General features: G+C 39.7%; 2 protein-coding genes across 6 annotated transcripts in view; one reads left to right on the top strand and one right to left on the bottom strand.

The window, feature by feature from the left end:
* Positions 1 to 6,721, top strand: part of MEST (mesoderm specific transcript) — a 129,356-nt gene extending 122,635 nt beyond the window's left edge. Inside the window, exon 13 of the mRNA XM_057550127.1 lies at positions 6,679 to 6,721. Coding sequence (XP_057406110.1) covers positions 6,679 to 6,698 — 20 coding nt within the window. The 3' untranslated portion in view covers positions 6,699 to 6,721. The remainder of the gene's footprint in view (positions 1 to 6,678) is intronic.
* The window catches only part of COPG2 (COPI coat complex subunit gamma 2), a 140,073-nt gene that overhangs the window by 95,857 nt on the left and 23,141 nt on the right, over positions 1 to 21,075 (bottom strand). For all 5 annotated transcript variants that reach the window (XM_057550114.1, XM_057550116.1, XM_057550117.1 and 2 more), the window contains 4 exons: positions 7,427 to 7,502; positions 5,863 to 5,955; positions 4,802 to 4,888; positions 3,559 to 3,716 (listed from right to left, as the gene is read on the bottom strand). In XM_057550114.1, coding sequence (XP_057406097.1) covers positions 3,559 to 3,716; positions 4,802 to 4,888; positions 5,863 to 5,955; positions 7,427 to 7,502 — 414 coding nt within the window. The remainder of the gene's footprint in view (positions 1 to 3,558; positions 3,717 to 4,801; positions 4,889 to 5,862; positions 5,956 to 7,426; positions 7,503 to 21,075) is intronic.

The following is a 21,075-nucleotide window of genomic DNA, read 5'->3' as shown; positions in this document are numbered from 1 at the left end:
ACAAATTGCCACTGAATTTTATCAAGTGCTTTTTAGCATCAAGATTTATCTCCTTTATTCTTTAGATGAGAAATATTACGTTGATTTTTGACTGTTAGGTCAACCTTGCACTTCTAGAATAAATGCATACTGGGAAATACTTGTTCATTATTTCTTCATATACCTTTTTCGCTCCATTCTCTCACATCTCCCTCTGGATTCCAATTATATATCAAGTGGTAGGCCACCTGATATTATGCCACAGTTCTCTGAAGCTCTGTTTATTTTTCCTTAATCTGTTCTCTCTGTTCTTCAAACTAGTTACTTTCTATAGCACTATCTTCAAATTCACTAACACTTTCACTCTCCTCAGCCATCTCTAGTTTGGTGTTAGGCCCATCCAGCAAATAATCCATTTCAGTTATTGTACTTGTAGCAGGCAAAATGGCTTCCCAAAGATGTCCATGCTTTCCTCCATGGAACCTGTGAATATGTTACCTTAAACGGCACAGACCAACCCCTGGCTGACAGCCAGCAAGGAAATAGGGACTTACAATCTATGACCACAAAGAAACGAATTTGGCCAACAACCTTAACTGAGATTGCAAGTGGATTTTTTCCCAAAGCCTCCAGTAAGCAACAGCACACTGCCAACATCTTAACTTTACCCCATGAGACCAATGTCTAACCTACAGAACTGTGAGATCATGGATGTGATTACATTTGTGGTAATTTGTTATGGCAGCAATAAAACACTAATACAAATTTTGGTACCGGGAAGTGAGGTGCTACTACAATACCTAAAATTGTGGAACTGCTTTTGGAACCAGACAATGGGTAGAGGCTGGAAGAATTCTAGTGAGCATAATGAAGAAAATCTAAAATGCCTTGACGGACTGTTATTATAAATTTGGTCTTGAAGGAGAGGCAGTGAGGGCTCACAGACTGCTTGTAGAAAGCTGGTCTTGGAGGATCAGAAGGAAGTCAGAAACTTGTTATTGTAAACTGAAGTAAGGTGGATCCTTGTTATGTACGGGCACAGAGCTCTGTGAAACTGTGTCCTGCAGTTATGTGGAAAGCAGAGTTTGTAAACAAACTTGGATATTTACTTGAGGGAGTTTCCAAGGAAAGTGGTGAAGGTATGACCTGGTTTCCTCTTGCTGCTTATAGTAAAATGTGACTACTGGTTACATTTTCCAAATTCTTTGCACTTCTAGCAATTTTATTTTATTTTATTTTGTTATTACTGTATATAGACATTGTGAATGATATAATGCAAACACTCTAGAATCTAAGATGTTCCTGTAGCAGGCAGTTAACTTAGCTGGGATCAAACTCCAAACGTTATCTTCTCCATGGTGAGTTGCAAGTGAACTCTCCATTCAGTTCTTTCAGCTGACAGCTACTGCTTTTTGCCAGGTTTACTAGCGTCTTCCCCTGTATAAGCATAGTTGAGTAGTCAGCCAAAGATTTTTGCAGAGTTTAAAATTGATTTTGAGGCTCACTGTATCTGTAGCTCCCTCTTTCCCAGGATTTCCACCCTAAATTTTCATCATTCTTCTAATTTCAAACTGTGTTCTGTCCCCACTGTCCAGTAAATACTATGGCTTTCTATGATCCCACACCCAAAAATTGTGGAGTGCCCTCAGAGACAAGCCAGATATACACAAATCTCACCCAGTATAGTTTCTGTCTTCCAGGCATTAATTTCCCTCCAGTTTTTGCCTGCTTTTCACCACTCACCAGTACTTTCAAAGAGTGTGGGGTTTTTTGTTTCAGGAAGCACAGTTTTGGACTAACGATATAATCATTATTTGCAGGAGGGCTAATATAACCAAACTACTCTACCATTACTGAAAGCCGGAAGCTCAGCTGAAATTTTTTTTTTTTTTTTTTTGGCTGTGTTTTGGGTCTTTGTTGCCGCACACGGGCTTTCTCTAGTTGCGGTGAGCGGGGGCTACTCTTCATTGCGGTGCGTGGGCTTCTCATTGCAGTGGCTTCTCGTTGCGGAGCACAGGCTTAGATAAGCGCATGGGCTTTGGTAGTTGCAGCACATGGGCTCAGCAGTTATGACTCACGGGCTCTAGAGTGCAGGCTCAGTAGTTGTGGCTCACGGGCTTAGTTGCTCTGCAGCATGTGGGATCTTCCCAGACCAGGGCTCGAACCCGTGTCCCCTGCATTGGCAGGTGGATTCTTAACCACTGTGCCACCAGGGAAGCCCTGAATATTTTTTTTAATATTCCATTTTTTCTTCCCTGTTGACATTTATATTTCCTAGTTTTTTTAGTGATTACTCAAGAGGTTACAGTATTCATCCTTATATTATCACAGTCTACCATCAGATACTATAACACGACTTCATAAACAGTATAAGAACCTTATGAATGTGTAATTCTACTAGCTTCCCTCATGTGCTTTAAATAAATAAATTATTAAATACAGTACTTCAACATTCTCTTTTATAAAAATAAAAAAGATAAACAAGATGATTTTTTTTTTTTTTTTTTTAATTTATACAGCACTTTTTATGTGCCAATTTATTTACATGGACTGTTTTTTGTTTGTTTGTTTGTTTTTTGTTTTTTTAAATTTTATAGCTACTTTATTTATTTATTTCTTTATTTTTGGCTGTGTTGGGTCTTTGGTTCGTGCGAGGGCTTTCTCTAGTTACGGCAAGCGGGGGCCACTCTTCATCGCGGTGCAGGGACCGCTCTTCATCGCGGTGTGCAGGCCTTTCACTATCGCGGCCCCTCCCGTTGCGGGGCACAGGCTCCAGACGCGCAGGCTCAGTAGTTGTGGCTCACGGGCCCAGCTGCTCCGTGGCAGGTGGGATCTTCCCAGACCAGGGCTCGAACCCGTGTCCCCTGCACTAGCAGGCAGATTCTCAACCACTGCGCCACCAGGGAAGCCCCCAAGATGATTCTTAATGTCACTTCCAGCTTTCACATTTAGTTACTATATAACCTATGATAAATATTTTTTGTTCAATATCAGTTTGTTATTTATTGTATTATTAGCAATCATAATCTATTAAGTATATATGCTGGAGCATACATTAAAGTAAAAATAAAAGTTGTGATTCTTGGGGGCTTCCTTGGTGGCGCAGTGGTTGAGAATCTGCCTGCCAATGCAGGGGACACGGGTTCGAGCCCTGGTCTGGGAAGATCCCACATGCCGCAGAGCAACTGGGCCCGTGATCCACAATTGCTGAGCCTGCGCGTCTGGAGCCTGTGCTCCGCAACAAGAGAGGCCGCGATAGTGAGAGGCCCGCGCACCGCGATGAAGAGTGGCCCCCACTTGCCGCAACTGGAGAAAGCCCTCGCACAGAAACGAAGACCCAACACAGCCAAAAATAAATAAATAAATAAATAAAATTTTTTAAAAAAAGAGTCAATTTGTATAAAAAAAAAAAAAAAAAGTTGTGATTCTTGGAATCCCATAATTTTTTCCTTAATTTGGAAAACACCAAATCCATCTGTAAAGTCGGCATTGCCCAAAAAATATTCATAAAGGAAATAAACTCTGAGGTATGTTAACCAGCAAATGGAAAATTACCTAGGTTTAGCTGAAAACACTTACCCCTCTTCATTTTCTTTTAGTAAGCGACTGGCAATTCGGATCAACATGCAGTAGGCAAACTGTGATTTGAGACCAGATTTAGTAAATTTATTCAACATCTTAGAAACAGCAAGGCGATCACTCTTTTTAAGGTGATACAAAACTCCCAACGCGTGGTACTAAAGAACAAGAAAAAGAATATGATATAGAGAGAAGGCTGAGTAGGAAGAGAATAAAACTTACATAAATATAGAATCATACGGAAATACATTTTTAGTAGAAAGATACCCAAGTTTAATGTATACAAATAGAATATCTTTTTCATACTGAATCAAACACAGGCATGATTGAAAGGATAAGAGTTTCTAATTTACCCTCAGAAGTTGTTAATACAGATTAGGTAAGTATTAAGGGGGTGACATACAATCTGAAGATGGCTCTAGCAGGTTCAGCGTTGCCCCATCCATCGTTAGTACAAAGGCTCTCAGGTCCAAGGCTTTACCAGTGTTACAGGTCTTGCTTAGTGGATTTAAATCATCTGTGGTTATGTTAGTGGTTAAAGGATTAATCTCCTGAAGTAGGCTTATGGCATGTAATTATCATGGCACTTTGTGTAAAAACACAATGATCAGAGTTAGGAAGGTGAGAATGTTTCCCAAGGGAAAAATTACTACTCTACTTCCTCATAAGTGAATATGCTAACATGAGAAGTAAACATTAAAAGAGGATAAATAAGTACCCTCTCAAATATAAATGGAGTACTTTACATAAAATTGCCAGTTAAGAATTTAATCTTGTTCCTTTTAATTAAGAATAGCGTAATGAATATCAAAAGGAGATCTTTCCAACAAAACAGTTAAAGCTTCACAAAGTGATAATTACTCTTTACTGTTTTTCTAATGTCTAGTATAATCAAGGCCTGAAAAGCTTGGAATTGAACATCCTTCTTCACAAATTATTTTTCAAACAAAGGACTGAAATGAATTATGACCTTTGGAACGAGCATCTCAAACTACCACTGAATATAAGAATCTTCTCAAATATTCTTACAGTTTCTACTAAACACTATAGCAGGGCCTACAGTGGTAATCATAATTAGTGGGATACTCACTTGGGAATATGCACTAATATATACTTAATATTATGCTGCTTAATATTAGCCTTTAGCTAATACTCATCTGGGGAATCAATAAACTGCCCCTAAAATGTAGGGTTAAAGAAAGATGATCTGGAGACATAAGCTAAGGTGATTCAATGACAGTACCTGGACCATAATATTATCACTTGAAGCAGCTTCTTGGGCTTCATTGACCCAGCGCTTAACCACATCATAGCTTATCTTCATCATGTGCTAAATACAGAAAAAATTGAGAACAGATCATGCATAGTCACTAAAAGTTTAGAAACATGAGTTAGTTTTCTTGGAAAATCACTAACAGACATTTCCAGAAAAAAAGAAACAATGTTATAGCTTTATAAGTCTATTTCAAGTTTCTGAGACAACTAATAAACCTGAAACACTTTCTCCAAGACCCCTTTGCAAAGGTGAGCATATGTTTGTGGCTGGGAAAGGTGTATAAAGGGAAGTAATGAGAGGGGAAGGATGGGGAGGGAATGGATAATTAATAGGATGGTACTTAAATAATGTTAACATTCTAGGTTTTACTTCCAGGAAACTCACCTGGAAGAAAAAACAGAGTACCATAAAAAAGTAGAGTACCTGCTGTAAAACTTGACCAATTATATTCCAGAACCAGCAACTCTCGTGATTCAGATGATCTAATCCATTCACACATTAGTAACCAATTTTAATCAAATACAATGTGATAGGCTGTCATGAATAAATTTTGTTTTGATAAAAAAGAGAAAGAAAAGATATTACTAAAACAAACAGCACTTCCTGGGAGGAAATTTAGTAATGGGACAGTAGACTTTGGACTGAAGGACACTGCAGACACAGGGCACCAACAAAAGCAGAGGACAAAGAGACAAGAGGTAGAAGGGCAGGTCATAAAGGACGATTTAAAGAAAGAGATTAGCTCAGTTTCTTCTCTGATCCCCATCCCACCCTAAACCACCACCTGTATTATATGTACAACATAGCTTTCTGATTACCAAAACCTTTCAAACATATGAAAATTTCATGTTTTTAACTGCCCATTTTAATTGCTCAATGTTCCTCTTTCAGATAAAGCATTATTGTATAAAGTAACAGAAATGTATACATATTTTAAAATGTTTCATTTGTGAGAGAATCATAGTGATACTTTGTTTTTGCAACTAGAAACTGTACCATGCGTGAGAACCAGTTACTTGTTCACTTACTAAGGAAGATACCAATGCTGAACTCGATACACTGGAGACTTTATCCACAATGGCCTGTTTCATGTATCTTTCAACGGCCTGCAACATTGTTCCCTGAGAACATTCATAAAGAAAAAGCGGTTGAAGCAAAACATTTTCATCCAAAACTACCACTTCAAAATAATTTACAAAAACAAGTCACATATTTGTCTCTGTGCAAATATTTGGAATGCATTCAAAGGCTTATCATATAATAATCAGATCCCAGAGGGCAAAACCCAGACAACCAAGCAGCAGCTTCAAGAAGGAACATTTGTAAGGAAGAGGAATAACTGTTCCACAATGAAATAAACTGTCTCAAAGTGAAGAATCCCAGTTCGGAAGAAAAACACAAGTAGAGGCTGAACCTATCAGGGATATTATAAAAGAAATTCCTAAATGGGGATGCTTTTAAAGTCCTGAAGATACCTCTAAGTGTGGGGCATGTATTTTATATGGATCCCAGAGAGTCCTAGAAATCAACTGTAATCTCTGATTATTTTAGATTCATAAGAAATTAAATGTGCAATATGCTACTATATTGAGTCCTCAATAGGAAATCCTCTGAAAATAAAGTTCTTTTTAACTTATCTGGAAGAAAGCTTAACACTGGGAAGGTGGTGGCAGGTAAGTAAGGATGCGTAAATACACCAAGATCAATACTTAGATGAAGAGAGTCTTAGCTAGCCCTAGAATGGTCAAGTCTTATGGTATCAATTTAATGCTAAAAACAAAAGCAACCACAATAAAGTAACTGAGCATTGAAAAATACTAAACCATTTCTATTACTCCTCCTAGGATCCAGATTTACCATTTAATCCTGCTCAACCTTTGAAATTTGAGAAGATTGCAAACATATACATAAAATACACCCGATCATGAATATAGCTGAAATACTATCCAATTTGCTTGGCAATGCCCAGCCTGTCTTTCATTTTAACCTTTCCTTCTCAGAGTTCCAAGAAAGGGACAGCCTAACATACTCTATAACCTCATCCCTCCCAATACAACAGACTAAGTCAAGGTTAAACACCTGATTTGGACCCAGGTCGACAACAAGCCACTGGCTGGCTGATGGCTAATCAGATTGTTTCTCTTAAATACTTAAATGAGAGGGCTTGAGCCTGGTAAATGATGGATCATAATAGTAAATATCTGAGAATCTTGCTGCTGAGTTCCTTAGAGCTACCCTATTTCTTGTTCTGGTTATAAGCTTTACCTCAAATTCTGAGAGATTTGTATTTTGAAATAAAGCTTTTTTTTTTTTTAAGCTAAATTCACATGGGTTTTTGTCTCCTGCAAGCAATGTGCCCTATGACAAAAGTCCATGAGGGTAAATATAGAGAGAAATAGACTAATCTAAATAAACAAAAGGAAAAAACAATCTAAAAGAAAAAAACCTGGAGCCACAAAAGCCTTTCTGGTGGTCATGTTTCTCTTCTGCTGATGATTCACAAAGTCAGACAGGGAATCCTACTAAATTTACATGGCCACCTGCAGATAAACATAGGTCCCCTTTGACACCTCAGTAAAACAAAGAACTTACATCAGTGATTCTGCAGAGAGCCCTGATGGCTGGGCCTCGGTACACATCTTCCTTTCCAGTCATGTCCTTAGTCAGACTGAGAAAAATCAAATTGGTTACCGTAAGATTAAAGTTTTCTCTTTTGTGGAGGCCACCCCTAGCTAATTCCACTTGTCCCCATAATTATCTTAATGGAACTATTGATTAAACAAGTATTTACTGGGGCTTCCCTGGTGGTGCAGTGGTTAAGAATCTGCCTGCCAATGCGGGGGACACGGGTTCGAGCCCTGGTCTGGGAAGATCCCACATGCCGCGGAGCAACTAAGCCCGTGAGCCACAACTACTGAGCCTGCGCGTCTGGAGCCTGTGCTCCGCAACGGGAAAGGCCGCGACAGTGAGAGGCCCGCGCACCGTGATGAAGAGTGGTCCCCGCTCGCCACAACTGGAGAAAGCCCTTGCACAGAAACGAAGACCCAACACAGCCAAAAATAAATAAATAAATAAATAAATAAATTTATTTAAAAAAAACAAAACAAACAAACAAGTATTTACTGAGTGTCTTCCTTGGATAAATATAAAAACCATTGGGTAGAAGGCTATTTTAAATCTTAAGAATACAGCAGTGAGTTGGTGGGAATGTAAATTGATACAGCCCCTATGGAGAACAGTATGGAGGTTCCTTAAAAAACTAAAAATAGAACTACCATATGATCCAGCAATCCCACTACTGGGGATATACCCTGAGAAAACCACAATTCAAAAAGAGACATGTACCACAACGTTCACTGCAGCACTATTTACAATAGCCAGGACATGGAAGCAACCTAAGTGTCCACAGACAGATGAATGGACAAAGAAGATGTGGCACATATATACGATGGAATATTACTCAGCCATAAAAAGAAACGAAATTGAGTTATTTGTAGTGAGGTGGATGGACCTAGAGTCTGTCATACAGAGTGAAGCAAGTCAGAAAAACAAATACAGTATGCTATCGCATATATATGGAATCTAAAAAAAAAAAAAAAATTGGTACTGATGAACTTAGTGGCAGGACAGGAATAAAGACACAGACATAGAGAATGGACTTGAGGGCATGGGGTGGGGGAAGGGTAAGCTGGGACGAAGTGAGAGAGTGGCATGGACACATATACACTACCAAATGTAAAATAGATAGCTAGTGGGAAGGAGCCGCATAGCACAGGGAGATCAGCTCAGTGCTTTGTGACCACCTAGAAGGGTGGGATAGGGAGGGTGGGAGGGAGGCAGATATGGGTATATATGTATACATATAGCTGATTCACTTTGTTACACAGCAGAAACTAACACAATATTGTAAAGCAATTATACTCCAATAAAGATGTAAAAAAAAAAAAGAATACGGCAGCGAGCAAAACAAAGTCTTTGCCTTCATGGAGCTTACATTCCAGTGGGAAAAGAGATATTAATCACATAAACTAAATATATACATAATTTTAGATACTGATTACTGGCATAAAAAACAGACAATGATATAGAGAGCCTCAGGCTGAAATCCCCCAAAATCCCCAAAACTCATCAGACTTAAAAATAACTCTTTAAAAGAAACTGACTAAAATGATTACTTCATGAGGTCTCGCTCTCTCAGGAATGGCTTTCTAAAATAATTGTCAATGGTTTCAGACCTTTCTGTGGAGCTGCAAAAACAGGCAGAGGAGTGTGGACTGAGCTACAAAATTTCATGGCCGTAATTTTAAAAGGTTTTTAACCTTTAGATTATTCACTCTTTTACCCTTCCTTCTCTTGTCCTCTGTGCATTCATACTACCCTCAAACTGACTATCCACCTCCTCCCTCACTCAACTTCCCTCACATAATCCAAAATGGCCTCCAACTCCAACTCACTCCATTAGGGCACCAAGAGGAGAAAGTTGTGAATAACTGACAGTCCTTCAATTTCGTTCATTTTTCAATTATTAGGTAGAGTATTTCACTCATATAACAATCCATTTTCAAAGTATTCAAAAAGGTATAAAATATAAAGTCTAAGTCTCTCCTCACCCACCCTAGCCTGTAGTGCCACTCAACTGGAGACAGCCATTGTGAACAGTTGCTTATGTTTTCTTAAGGAAGTTCTTAAAATATATGCAACCACAGAGACTTATTAAAATGCATGCCAATGGATCGCCACTCTTCTGGTACCTTCAATCTTACTCAATAATATAACTTGAAAATCTTTCCTTATAGGCAGATGTTTTAATATTTTAGATATTTATATATATTAAAATATCTAAATAGTATATCTAAAATATCTTTTTAATGGTAGCACAGATTTCCATTGTTTGGGGATAAATAATTTATCAACCGGTCTTTTTCACAAATATTTGCATTTTTCCAATTAGATTAAAAAACTGAGGCTTGGCAGGTTTGGTTCCTGAGTCCTCTCTCCTTGACTTGCTGATGGCACGGAAGTAGCCATAGTAATGCATAAACAAAAAGGCATGGCTACGTTCCAATAAAATTTTATTTACAAAATGAGGCAACAGTTTTGGCCACGGGCCATAGTTTGCCAACCCCTGCTCTGTACTTCTGTTTAGCTTGGGCTGCCCTGACAGCAAAGGCTTACATACAGATAGTTTATTTGGGAGTGTGTTCTGAGGGAGAAGTAAAAGATAAGGAAGTAAACAAAGGAGGAGGGAAAGTCAACCCAAAGAAGTTTTCTCTAGTGTGTCACTGCCACAAGCAACTGGTTATTTAATGACCAATCTTCTGAGAAGCCTAATGAAATACATCTCAGAAACCACACATTCAAGGGATGAAAAGGAAAGAATTTATCCACTAGCTCTTAGCCCCTGGTAGAGATTTAACCCCAGAGTGTTAACTCCCCATTCTCTTAACATTCACATGTTAACTCACACATGTGAGTTCAGTGAGTGTGCAAGAATTGCAGGGCAGGAAGCAAAACGCACAGGACATGCTTGAAGTGAGGCACTATCGATGCTAGTGAGCTGGACCCTACATGGCAATGTTGACCACAGCCACAGCTGGAACCAAAGATGAGGCTGAGGAAACGGGAAGTTGCTCAAAAGTGGCACCCAATACAGCCCATCCTTTGCACCCCTCACATTTGAACATGTCTTCCATTGAATCTAATCTATTACTGAGTCTTCAAGATGGTAACCATCCACTATTTCTACAAGAGACTGGAAGATGAGTAGAACATGGTACAAACCCATACTGCTACAACTCATTTCAAAGCCATAATTGATATTCATCATCTCCTTCCTATAACCACCCATTCTTTATTTCCCTCACTCTTGGCCAGCACTTCATCTCATCTTGGTTATGTGTCTGGTAGGTGACTCAAACCTTTATCCCAAGGGATCTGAGCCCTTTGTTGGATTTACCCTGGTTGGACCGTTGGTTGTTCCCTAGTCCCTAGTCAACATTTTCCCATGCGTGAACACACAAAAATATACTCAAGTGAATACCTTGAATTCTAGATACAGTCCTCTCTGTCACCTTTATATACAAACAACCCTAGATCCTCATAGGGATCAAGGTCAGTTACCTCTACGAGTATAGCAGCTCCTTTCATTACCTGCTGGTCCACTAGCATGAAGAACACAAAGTGACCCAATAGGAGTCATCATTTCAAGTGTGCAAACTGGCTCACTTCCTGCCCCAGGGTTGCTCTGCTTCTACAGTGTGGGATGCCTTAGGTTGCCAACCTGTTACTCAGACATGTAGAATCCAGAAGTGTGGGATGTTTCTGTGCTGGAGACAATCCACACCCACGGGAACCAGGAGTCAATGGGTTAAATGCTTCCCCCTTTTCACCCCTTGAAAACATTGTCCCCTGGGAACCGGGACCTCTAATACACATTCGGGGTGAGAATGGGAAGCATAAATTCTACAAGTGAGTCACTGGGAGTGAGGGTTAGAGGGGCCAGTCCTACTTCCACCTCTTGATTTCTGGACCTGCCTATTCTATTTCTTGGTGACAGTACCATACACTGGCAACCGATTCAATGGATATATGGCATCTTGGAGGAGAATTCCCCAACCTCACAGAGTCCTTCCTCCAACCTACTACCTCAGCTGAGCATTCAATAGGCCATCTCATCATAGCATCAGGCTGTCTGCTCCTAGGTGAAGCACAATAAAACTACTCATCTCCCTCCTAGTCACGAGCCCACTATCACTCCGCTTTTGCCATAAAATGAATGGCAATGTCATGTAGGATACCATGACAATAAATTAAGAATAACTGTTTATACCACAACTTGGCCCTACTGCAAACCCCTGGTTTATTCTATCTATATTTTATGGTGTTTGGGTCATGCAATTTTTAAAAATTATGTAGTCAAATTTATCAATCCTTTGTATTGCCTTTGGATTTTAGTCATAATTACAAAACTTTTCCCTACACCAACGTTAAAGAGGAATATACTCATGTTTTCTTCTAGTACTTATATGATTTCATTTTTTTAAATTTATACTCCTTATCTTTTTAGAGTTTACTCATGTATATGATGCGAACTACAGATCTAATTTTATCTTTTTCTAAGTGGCTACTCTAATTTTATCTTTTTCTAAGTGGCTACTCAGTTGTCCCAGCAACATGTATTAAAAAGTACATGCTTACCCCAGTGATTAGAGATGCCACCTTTGTCATATACTAAATTTCCATGTGTCCTTGGGTCTAATTCTGTACTTTCCATTTGTATCAGAGAATTCTGAAAAATGTAGATCAGCACGCCGAGTTGACACTTTACGTAGTCATCACACAATTTTACTCCACTGGTCTCTTTGTCTATTCACGTGTCAGTACCACACTGTTCTAACTGTACAGCCCTTAGTATTTCACTGACTGGTAGAGCTAGTCCTTCCTCACGGTTTTCCCTTTTTCAGTTATTTCCTGGCTATTCTTACATGTTTGTTTTTCCACATGAACTTTAGTATTAACTTTTCTAACTCTGTAATATAACCTGTTGGATTTTTTATTGGGATTGAAATGAATTTATAAATTAATTTAGGGAGGATTAAAATCTTTATAACGTTGAACTGACCTATTCAAAACAGGGGATACCTTTACATCTGTTCAAGTATACTTTGAGCATTTCAGGGCTTCAAATTTTTTCTTCCTAAGTTTTGTGCATTTTTTGTCAAAATTATTCCTAAGTATTCAGTCTCTGTTGTTGTTGCAATGGGGTTCTATGTGTGTTGTTTGTTTACATAAAAGCTACTGATTTCTATGTGTTAATTTTATATCCTGCTACCCCACTCAATTCTTCTATTGTTTGAGTTCATTTTATCATTGTCTAGGGTTTCCAGGTATTCTACCACATCATCTAAAAACAGAGAGAGTTTATTTCTTTGTTAATTTACTCTTATGTGTCGAATTGGTTTCTCTTTTCTAACTGCATTGCTTAATACCTCTAGTACAATGTTGAATAGTGGTGACTGTGGTTCTGCTGACTGCTTTGTCTCTTGAGAGTATTCTTTTTTTCTTGTTTTTTCTTAGGCTTTCTAATTTGTTGTTGAAAGCCAAACATCTCGTGTAGGACAGGAGAGATGAAGTAAATTGTTTACATGCCTTGAAGTGGGGACATGTCTCCTCCTGCTAAGCCATTAGCTCAGGGGTTTGAATTAATCTCTTTGGGAGTTGGACTGGGTTTGGTTTCTTGTTGCTCTTGTAACACTCAGTGCTCCACAAGCTTGGCTCCAAATTCCTCTAGTGATATCCTATGTTTAGGTTGAGGGCTGGTGTGACAGAGTTTTTTTTTTTTTTTTCAATGATTACCCTCAGCTTTTGGTATTTTCTTCCCCCAGCCCCTCAGAGAGGATTGGTCTCTTGCAGGTTACTTACTTATTATCCCTCAGTGCAGTGGGCGGGTAGGGATGGGAGGCTGTTCTTTGTTGTTCTAATTAAGGCTGTCTTAGGCAGGCACCCTGTTCCTGGATCTTAGGGTTGTGGCCTTCACTTCTGCCCCTTCTAGAACTGCAGTTGACTCAGTGCATATTCTTATCACTCCCCCAGGGGTAGAAAGTTTTTCCCCTGTTCCCTTCCCACAATTGCAATGAGTTTTCACCAGGATCTAAAGATGAGTGTGTGTTGCCATTCCTCCTACAGCTTAAGGCTTTTCTTTCAGAGGGGAAATGGAGGAAAAGGATCCAAGGGCAGGTCAATATCCCTGCCAGGGTAGCTGCTATTCCCTGCTCCCAGTTCTTTACCCTGAGGGAGATTCTCCCTCAGGACTCTCCCAAATGCTCTATAAGCGCTCGGTTGGGTCCATGGAGAAGAACCAACAAGCCTATAGAGGCTTAGACCGCCCTGTATTTGTGGCACCGAGGGGCTTCACTCTCTCTAGATAGTGTATACTCAGTCTCCACCAATTCAGCAATCAGCCCAGCTGAACTCTTCTTACTGGTATCAGCCACATCTTGTCCAGTAAACCAGGGCTCACATCTCATCTAACCTTGTAAGCTCTGGTCTCCCTTTAGGTTTTGAGCCAGTTGGTTACTCTGAGATATCAGTGTCAGCACTCTAAAGGATTCAGATAAATTGCTGAGCTTGCTATTTGTTCAGCCCCCTTTTCATGGAAACATTGGACATAATGCTCTTTCCAAATCTCTATACCCCAAAAGCCTCCATTTAACTTTTGCTTCATTTCACCTGGGTTAATATCTAGAAGTGAACAAACTGGATCTTATGGTAGGTTCATGTTTAACTTTTTAAGAAACTGCAAAAATGTTTTCTAACATGATTTCACCACTTTATATTCCTACCGGAGATCCAATTCCTCCTCATCCTTAGTAATATTTGCTAAAGTCAGTCTATTTAATTTTTAGTCAATTGAAAGATGTATAGTGGTATCTCATTGTGGTTTTAAATTGAATTTCCCTAATGACTAACAAGGTTGAACATCTTTTCATTTGCTTTATTTGCCAGGTATATATCTTCTTTAGTGGTGTCTATTCACAGATTTTACACGTTTTTTTATTGTATTGTTTTCTCATTATTGAATTTTGAAAGCTTTTTATATGCCCTAGATACCAGTCCTTTATTATATATAATTTATAAGTATTTTCTTCCAGTCTGTGGCTTGTCTTTTTGTTTTCTTTATGGATCAAGCTTTTGACGTTATATCTCAAAAATCTTTGCTTAATTCAAGGTCACAAGGATTTTTCCATATGTTTTCTTTTAGAGGTTTTGTAGCTTTAGGTTTTACATTTAGGTCCACAGACCTTACAAGAAAAAAAAAGGCTACAGATTAAATCTTTCAGCTTTTCATGTCTGAAATTGCTTTTATGCCAACTGTTTTTGAAAGCTATGTTTGCTGGACACAGAATTCTGGGTTAACAATTGTGCTTTTTGTTTTCTTTCAGTACTACAAAGATGTAGTATCATTTCCCTTCAGCCTAAAACATTTCATTTAATATTTCCTTCAGAGTAGGTCTGCTGGTGACAAATACTCTTGATTTACCTTCATCTGAGGAAGTCTTTATTTCACTTTCACTCCTGAAAGATATTTTTTGTGGATACAGAATACTGGGTTGTCATTTCCTTTTGTTTCAGCACTTAAACGATGGAGTTCCACCATCTTCTGACATCTGTGTTTTCTGATGAGAAATCCGCAGTATTTTTTTGTTTGTGTGTTTTTTAAATGAAAGCTCCTTTCTTTCTTTCTTTCTTTCTTTATTTATTTAATTATTTTTGGCTGTGTTGGGTCTTCGTTTCTGTGCGAGGGCTTTCTCTAGTTGCAGCGAGCGGGGGCCACTCTTCATCGCGGTGCACGGGCCTCTCACTGTCATGGCCTCTCTTGTTGTGGAGCACAAGCTCCAGACGCGCAGGCTCAGTAGTTGTGGCTCATGGGCCTAGTTGCTCCGCGGCATTTGGGATCTTCCCAGACCAGGACTCGAACCCGTGTCCCCTGCATTGGCAGGCAGATTCTCAACCACTGCGCCACCAGGGAAGCCCCACAGTATTTTTTTTTTAATATTTATTTATTTATTTGGTTGCACCAGGTCTTAGTTGCAGCAGGTGGACTCCTTAGTTGCAGCCATGTGGGCTCCTTCGTTGCGGCTCCAGGGCTCCTTCAGTAGAGGCTCGCCGGCTCCTTAGTTGCAGTACGTGGGCTCCTTAGCTGCAGCAGGCAGGCTCCTTAGTTGCAGCTAGCCAGCTCTTTAGTTGCAGCACACAGCCTCCTTAGTTGTGGTATGCAAACTCTTAGCTGCAGCATGCGTGTGCGATCTAGTTCCTTGACCAGGGATCAAACCCAGGCCCCCTGCATTGGGAACGTGGAGTCTTATCCACTGCACCACCATCGAAGTCCTCCCACAGTATTTTAAACTGAAGTTTCCTTATATGTAATGTGTCATTTTTCTCAAACTGCTTTCAAGAGTTTTCCTTTATCTTTGGTTTTCAGCAGTTTCGTTATGATCTGGGTGTGGATTCCTTTGAGTTTATCTTGCATATGCTTCACTGAGCTTCTTGAATCTGTAAAGTTATGTCTTTCCCCAAATTTGGAAGTTTTCAGCTATAATTTCTTCAAAAATTTTCTGCACCAATCCCTCTCTCCTCTTCTTCAGGGACTCCAATCAATGACTTGAACGTAAGACCCTTTGATACAGTCCCATGGGTCAGTGGGGCTGTTTATTTTTGTTTTCCATCTTTTTTCTCTGTATTCTTAATTGGAATTATTTCTACTGAATTACCTTCAAGTTCACTGACATTTTCCTCTGACATCTCTATTCTACTACTGAGCCCAATGAATTTTTTATTTTGCATGTTGTACTTTGTCATTTCTAAAATTTTCAGTTGGTTCTTTTTTATATATATAGTTCTCTGCTGAGAATTTCTACTCTTCTATTCATTTCAAGAGTGTTCACCTTTATGGAGCATGGTTGTATTAGCTGCTTTCAAGTCTTTAATAAACCCAACATCTAGGTAATAACAGGGTTGGCATCTATTGATTATCTTTCCCCTTGAGAATTGGTCAGACTTTCCTGGTTGACTCATTTTGGATTGTATCTGCAGATTCTGAATATTATGTCATGAGACTCTGAGTCCTGTTAAAAGCCTCTGAGGAATGCTGACTTTTGTTTTACCAAGCACTCAAGGCAGTTTCAGATCGCAAGTTCTGCGTGGCCTTCCGTGCATGTCATTTCTCCCACACTCTCTGGCTCTCAAGGACTCCTTTTCCCAGTTCTTCTCACCAGAAATATGAGACTCTCTCAGAGTTTTAGCTCCCTGTGCTACTGCACAATTCTTTGGAAGCGAGCCCTTAAGACAAAGAGATAAAAGAAGGAAAAAAAAATACAGTTGACCCGTGAACAATGCAGGGGTTAGGGGTGCCAACCCTCCACACAGTTGAAAATCTGAATATAACTTATATTCAGCTCTCCCTATACATGGTTCCTCAGGATCCATGTGTAAGTGGACCTGCACAGTTCAAAACTCCTGTTGCAAGGGTCAACTGTAACGTGGATTTCCCCCCACTCTTCACATGCAAGGGGCCCCTTTTCTCAGAGACAGGTCTTATCTCAGGGTTTCAGGTGTCTGAAATACTGCTGTCACGTCACAGTAGTGTTCCACAACTAGGACTGGCCTCAAGGCAGGACCAGAAATTAAACAAAAAAACAATAACAAACAAACAAGGATTCTCCCCCATGCTCTCCAGCTTGCAGGGGTCTTTTCTTTAACTTGTGCTCAGGCTAGAGAGATGGGCTTCTGCCTTTGTTGACTCGCCCCACTGTACAGTTCTCCAATTAGCCTGCTCTTGGGTCAAACGCGGGGTATAAAGAGGAAAATTAAACATGAAACTCACTGTTACCACACTGGTTATTCATTAATTACTGTTTTCTTTCCTCAAATTCACTGTTATTATTCAGTTTTCAAAGGCCTCAGGTAGTCACTTTCTGTACTTTTGTCCACAGGTTTTTGTTGTGATCATTGGGAGACATGGCCTGCCGTGGCCTTACTCCATCTTGGCCAGAATCAGAAGTACCCTGACTTTCCCTTTTACTCACTGGTGTTCATTTCATTAGGCTTTGGAGAAAGGAGTTTTATGACTTGGCATCATTTTCATGATTTTCTCTCAAATGTTTTCCACAATTTCATTTTAAAAGAGAATAAGTATGAATCCAAATAAATCAGGGCAGTCTGCTTGTCAACTGGACAGGAAAGAGGCAGGATACAGAAAGGTTTCTCAACTCCCATTAAACCCACAGTGATGGTTAATTTTCTGTGTCAACTTCACCGAGTTAAGGGATGCCCAGATAACTGGTAAAGCATTATTTCTGGGTGTGTCTATGAGTGTGCTTCCAGAAGACTGGCATTTGAATCAGTAAGCTGAGTAAAGAAGATCACCCTCACCAGTAGGAATGGGCATCATGCAATCCGTTAGGAGCCTGAATAGAATAAAAAGGCAGAGGAAGGGAGTATTTGCTCTCTGCTTGGGCTGGGACATCCATCTTCTCCTGCCCTGGGAAATTAGGACTCCTGGTTCCCAGGCCTTCAGGTCTGGTCTGGAACTATACCACTGGCTTTGCTGGGCCTCCAGTTTACAGAGAGCAGATTATGGGGCTTAGCCCCCATAACTGCGTGAGCCAATCCTTCATAATAAATCTCTTTCTATATATCTATATATATCCTATAAGTTCTGTTGTCTGGAGAAACCCAACTAATACACCCATATTTCTCCACTTCTTCATATGTGTGAGTGCTGTCTTGAGATAGAGAAAGACAAATAATCCTTATGATTTCAGCTCCCTTAACTGAAGTGAGAAAATGGATTATCCTGTGCTTAATTCATGAAACAAACTTTTAATGTGTGTCTAATACATGCAAGGCACTTTTCTAAGAATTAATGATACAAAGTCATATATGATATAATTTTTGCTCTCAAGGAACTAACAGTACTGAGGGTAGAAAAACATGTAAACAAATCATTACAGCACAATGTACTAAACACTAGAATAGAGGTTAAAACGAAGTATTATAAGAACAGCAGAGGAGACAATGACTAACCTGTCAAGAACAGGAAAATCAATACGTAAAATGATGTTTGAGCTTTGTGGAAAAGGAAATAGGATAAATGCAGGCACAGGGAGAAACATGTACAGTGATACAGGGTATCAAATAGCATGATGAGTTTGGGAAATGGCAAAAGCATTGATGTGAACCCCAGGGAATGCCAATATTTAGGGTGACAGGCAGAATAAAACAGCCTCTTCTGTGGAAGAATAAAATGGAATAATCAGAGATGGGAGGAAATTCAGGACTATGGTTCTGAAAGCCAAATACGGTAGAACTTCAGGGAGTGTTTAACCATATTAAAACTAAGAGAGAGGTCAATTAAAATACAGACTGAAAAATCAGCTTTGGGATTTTGCAATTAAGAGATTACTGGAGGGGCTTCCCTGGTGGCGCAGTGGTTGAGAATCTGCCTGCCAATGCAGGGGACACGGGTTCGAGCCCTGGTCTGGGAAGATCCCACATGCCACGGAGCAACTGGGGCCGTGAGCCACAATTACTGAGCCTGCGCGTCTGGAGCCTGTGCTCCGCAACAAGAGAGGCCGCGATAGGCCCGCGCACCGCGATGAAGAGTGGCCCCCACTTGCCACAACTAGAGAAAGCCCTTGCACAGAAACGAAGACCCAACACAGCCAAAAATAAATAAATTAATTAATTAAAAAAAAAAAAAAAAGAGATTACTGGAAATCTTTGAGAGAAGTTTCACTACAGTGGTGGCTAAGTCAGATTAGAATAGTATCTCATTTCCTTTCTCGCTCTACACCAAGTCCTGGCAGACATAACGTCAAGGACAGCAGCACCATTCAAGTAGAAAAGCTGTTTCAGGCTTGAATATTTCTTACCAAGTCTGTGGATGGTCTTAGCTTCTTGGTTCCCTTAGGAAGCTAAGTATTATCCTCCCCCTGCCCAAATCCTCACATTATTCCCACAATTGATATCAAAACTGCCTGCCAGACAGCCGTTTCTACAGCCCCTTTATTTCTTCCTAAACCATGGCCTATGAACTGTTCATTTGATTTTCTGAGACTAGGGATGTAACTAATCACATACTGAAACCCATTCCCCCATGCTACTCCCCATGTGAGTGATGGGTCATTCCTCAGGACTCATTTCCAGAATTCTAAGCAATCTTCAGATGCAGCTTTTCACTGGTGAGTCTCATCAGACAGGGGTAGAACAGTATAACCAGATTGTCAATATACTTGACCATCCTTACGCCACTAACTAAATCTCTTCATGTTTTTCTTTTTGTTAACTGAGATATACAATAAAAATGCCAGCTTAAGTGTTCAGTTAGATGGCAATTGTGATCACTCATGTAACCTTTACCCAAAATAAAATACTGAACACTTCCATCACCTCAGAAAGTTCCCTCATGCCCACTTCCAGTCAGTCTCCTCCAACCTACCAGACTTCTGGTTTCTGTCACCACAACTGAGTTTTGACTGGTCTTCGAATTTACATAAATAGAATCATCCAGCATGCATTCTTTTGTGTCTGTTTTCTTTTGTTCCAACATATTATTTTAGGAATGTATCTGTGTTGCTGCTTGAAACAGCAATTTGTTCCTTTTTATTGCTGAGTAGTGGTCCACTGTATTAAGATAACACAGTTGGTTTAACCATTCTCCTGTTGATGAACTTTTGGGTTGTTTCTGGTTTAGGGCTATCACAAAGCTGCTATGAAATTCTTATACAGTCTTTTTTGTGGCTAAAGGTTTTCATTTTCTTGGGTAAATACTTAGCAGTGGAATTACTGGTCACAGGGTAGGTATATGTTTAACTTTATAAGAAACTGCCAAACTTTTTCTGTGGTGGTTGTATCATTCATTCTACATTCCCACCTACAACGTAGGAGAGCTTCAGCTGTTCCATACACCAAGTTCCATACTTGGTATTGGAGCAGGCTTGTTGATTTTGGTAGTGTCAGGCTTTTCTATTTTAACCATTTTAGTGAGTATGAAAAGGTATCTCACTGAGGTTTCAATCTTCATTTCCTTGATGACTAATAATATTGAGAACATTTCCATGTGCTTATTGGCTATCTGTATATACTCTTTTGTGAAGTGTCTGCCTTCAGGTTTTCTCAATATCCATGATTTCTTACCAAGCTAACACAATTGTCTATGTATGTAGAATGGTCATCTAATATATTAGTTTTCTATTCCTGCTACAACAAATGACCACAATTAGTGGCTTAAAACAACAAAAATGTATTTATTATCTTACAGTTAGTTCTATGGGCTAGAATTCCAACTTAGGTCTCACTGGGCTAAAATCATTGTGTCAGCAGGGCTGCATCCATCTCATAGGCAAAATATATTCACCCTATCCCAAGATCTCCCCCAAATCAACACATTATAGCATTAACTCAAAGTCCAAAATCTCAGGACTTCTCTGGCAGTCCAGTGGTTAAGACACCATCGTCCAATGCAGGGGGCGCAGGTTCAATCCCTGGTTGGGGAGCTAAGATCCCACGTGCCGTGCGGTGCAGTCAAAAACTAAAAAAAAAAAAAAAAAAAGTCCAAAATCTCAAAAGTCCCAATCTTATCATCAAAAATCATCTAAATCAGGGATGGGTGAGATTGGGTATAATTTACCCTGAGGCAAAATTCCTCTCCATGCATGGACATGTGAAACTAAAAAACAAAT

This window comes from Balaenoptera acutorostrata, chromosome 7, assembly GCF_949987535.1.
Source record: "Balaenoptera acutorostrata chromosome 7, mBalAcu1.1, whole genome shotgun sequence".
Lineage (NCBI taxonomy): Eukaryota > Metazoa > Chordata > Mammalia > Artiodactyla > Balaenopteridae > Balaenoptera > Balaenoptera acutorostrata.
The sequence above is the reverse complement of the archived record's forward strand: the minus strand, read 5'-3'. Positions and strand labels throughout refer to the sequence as shown.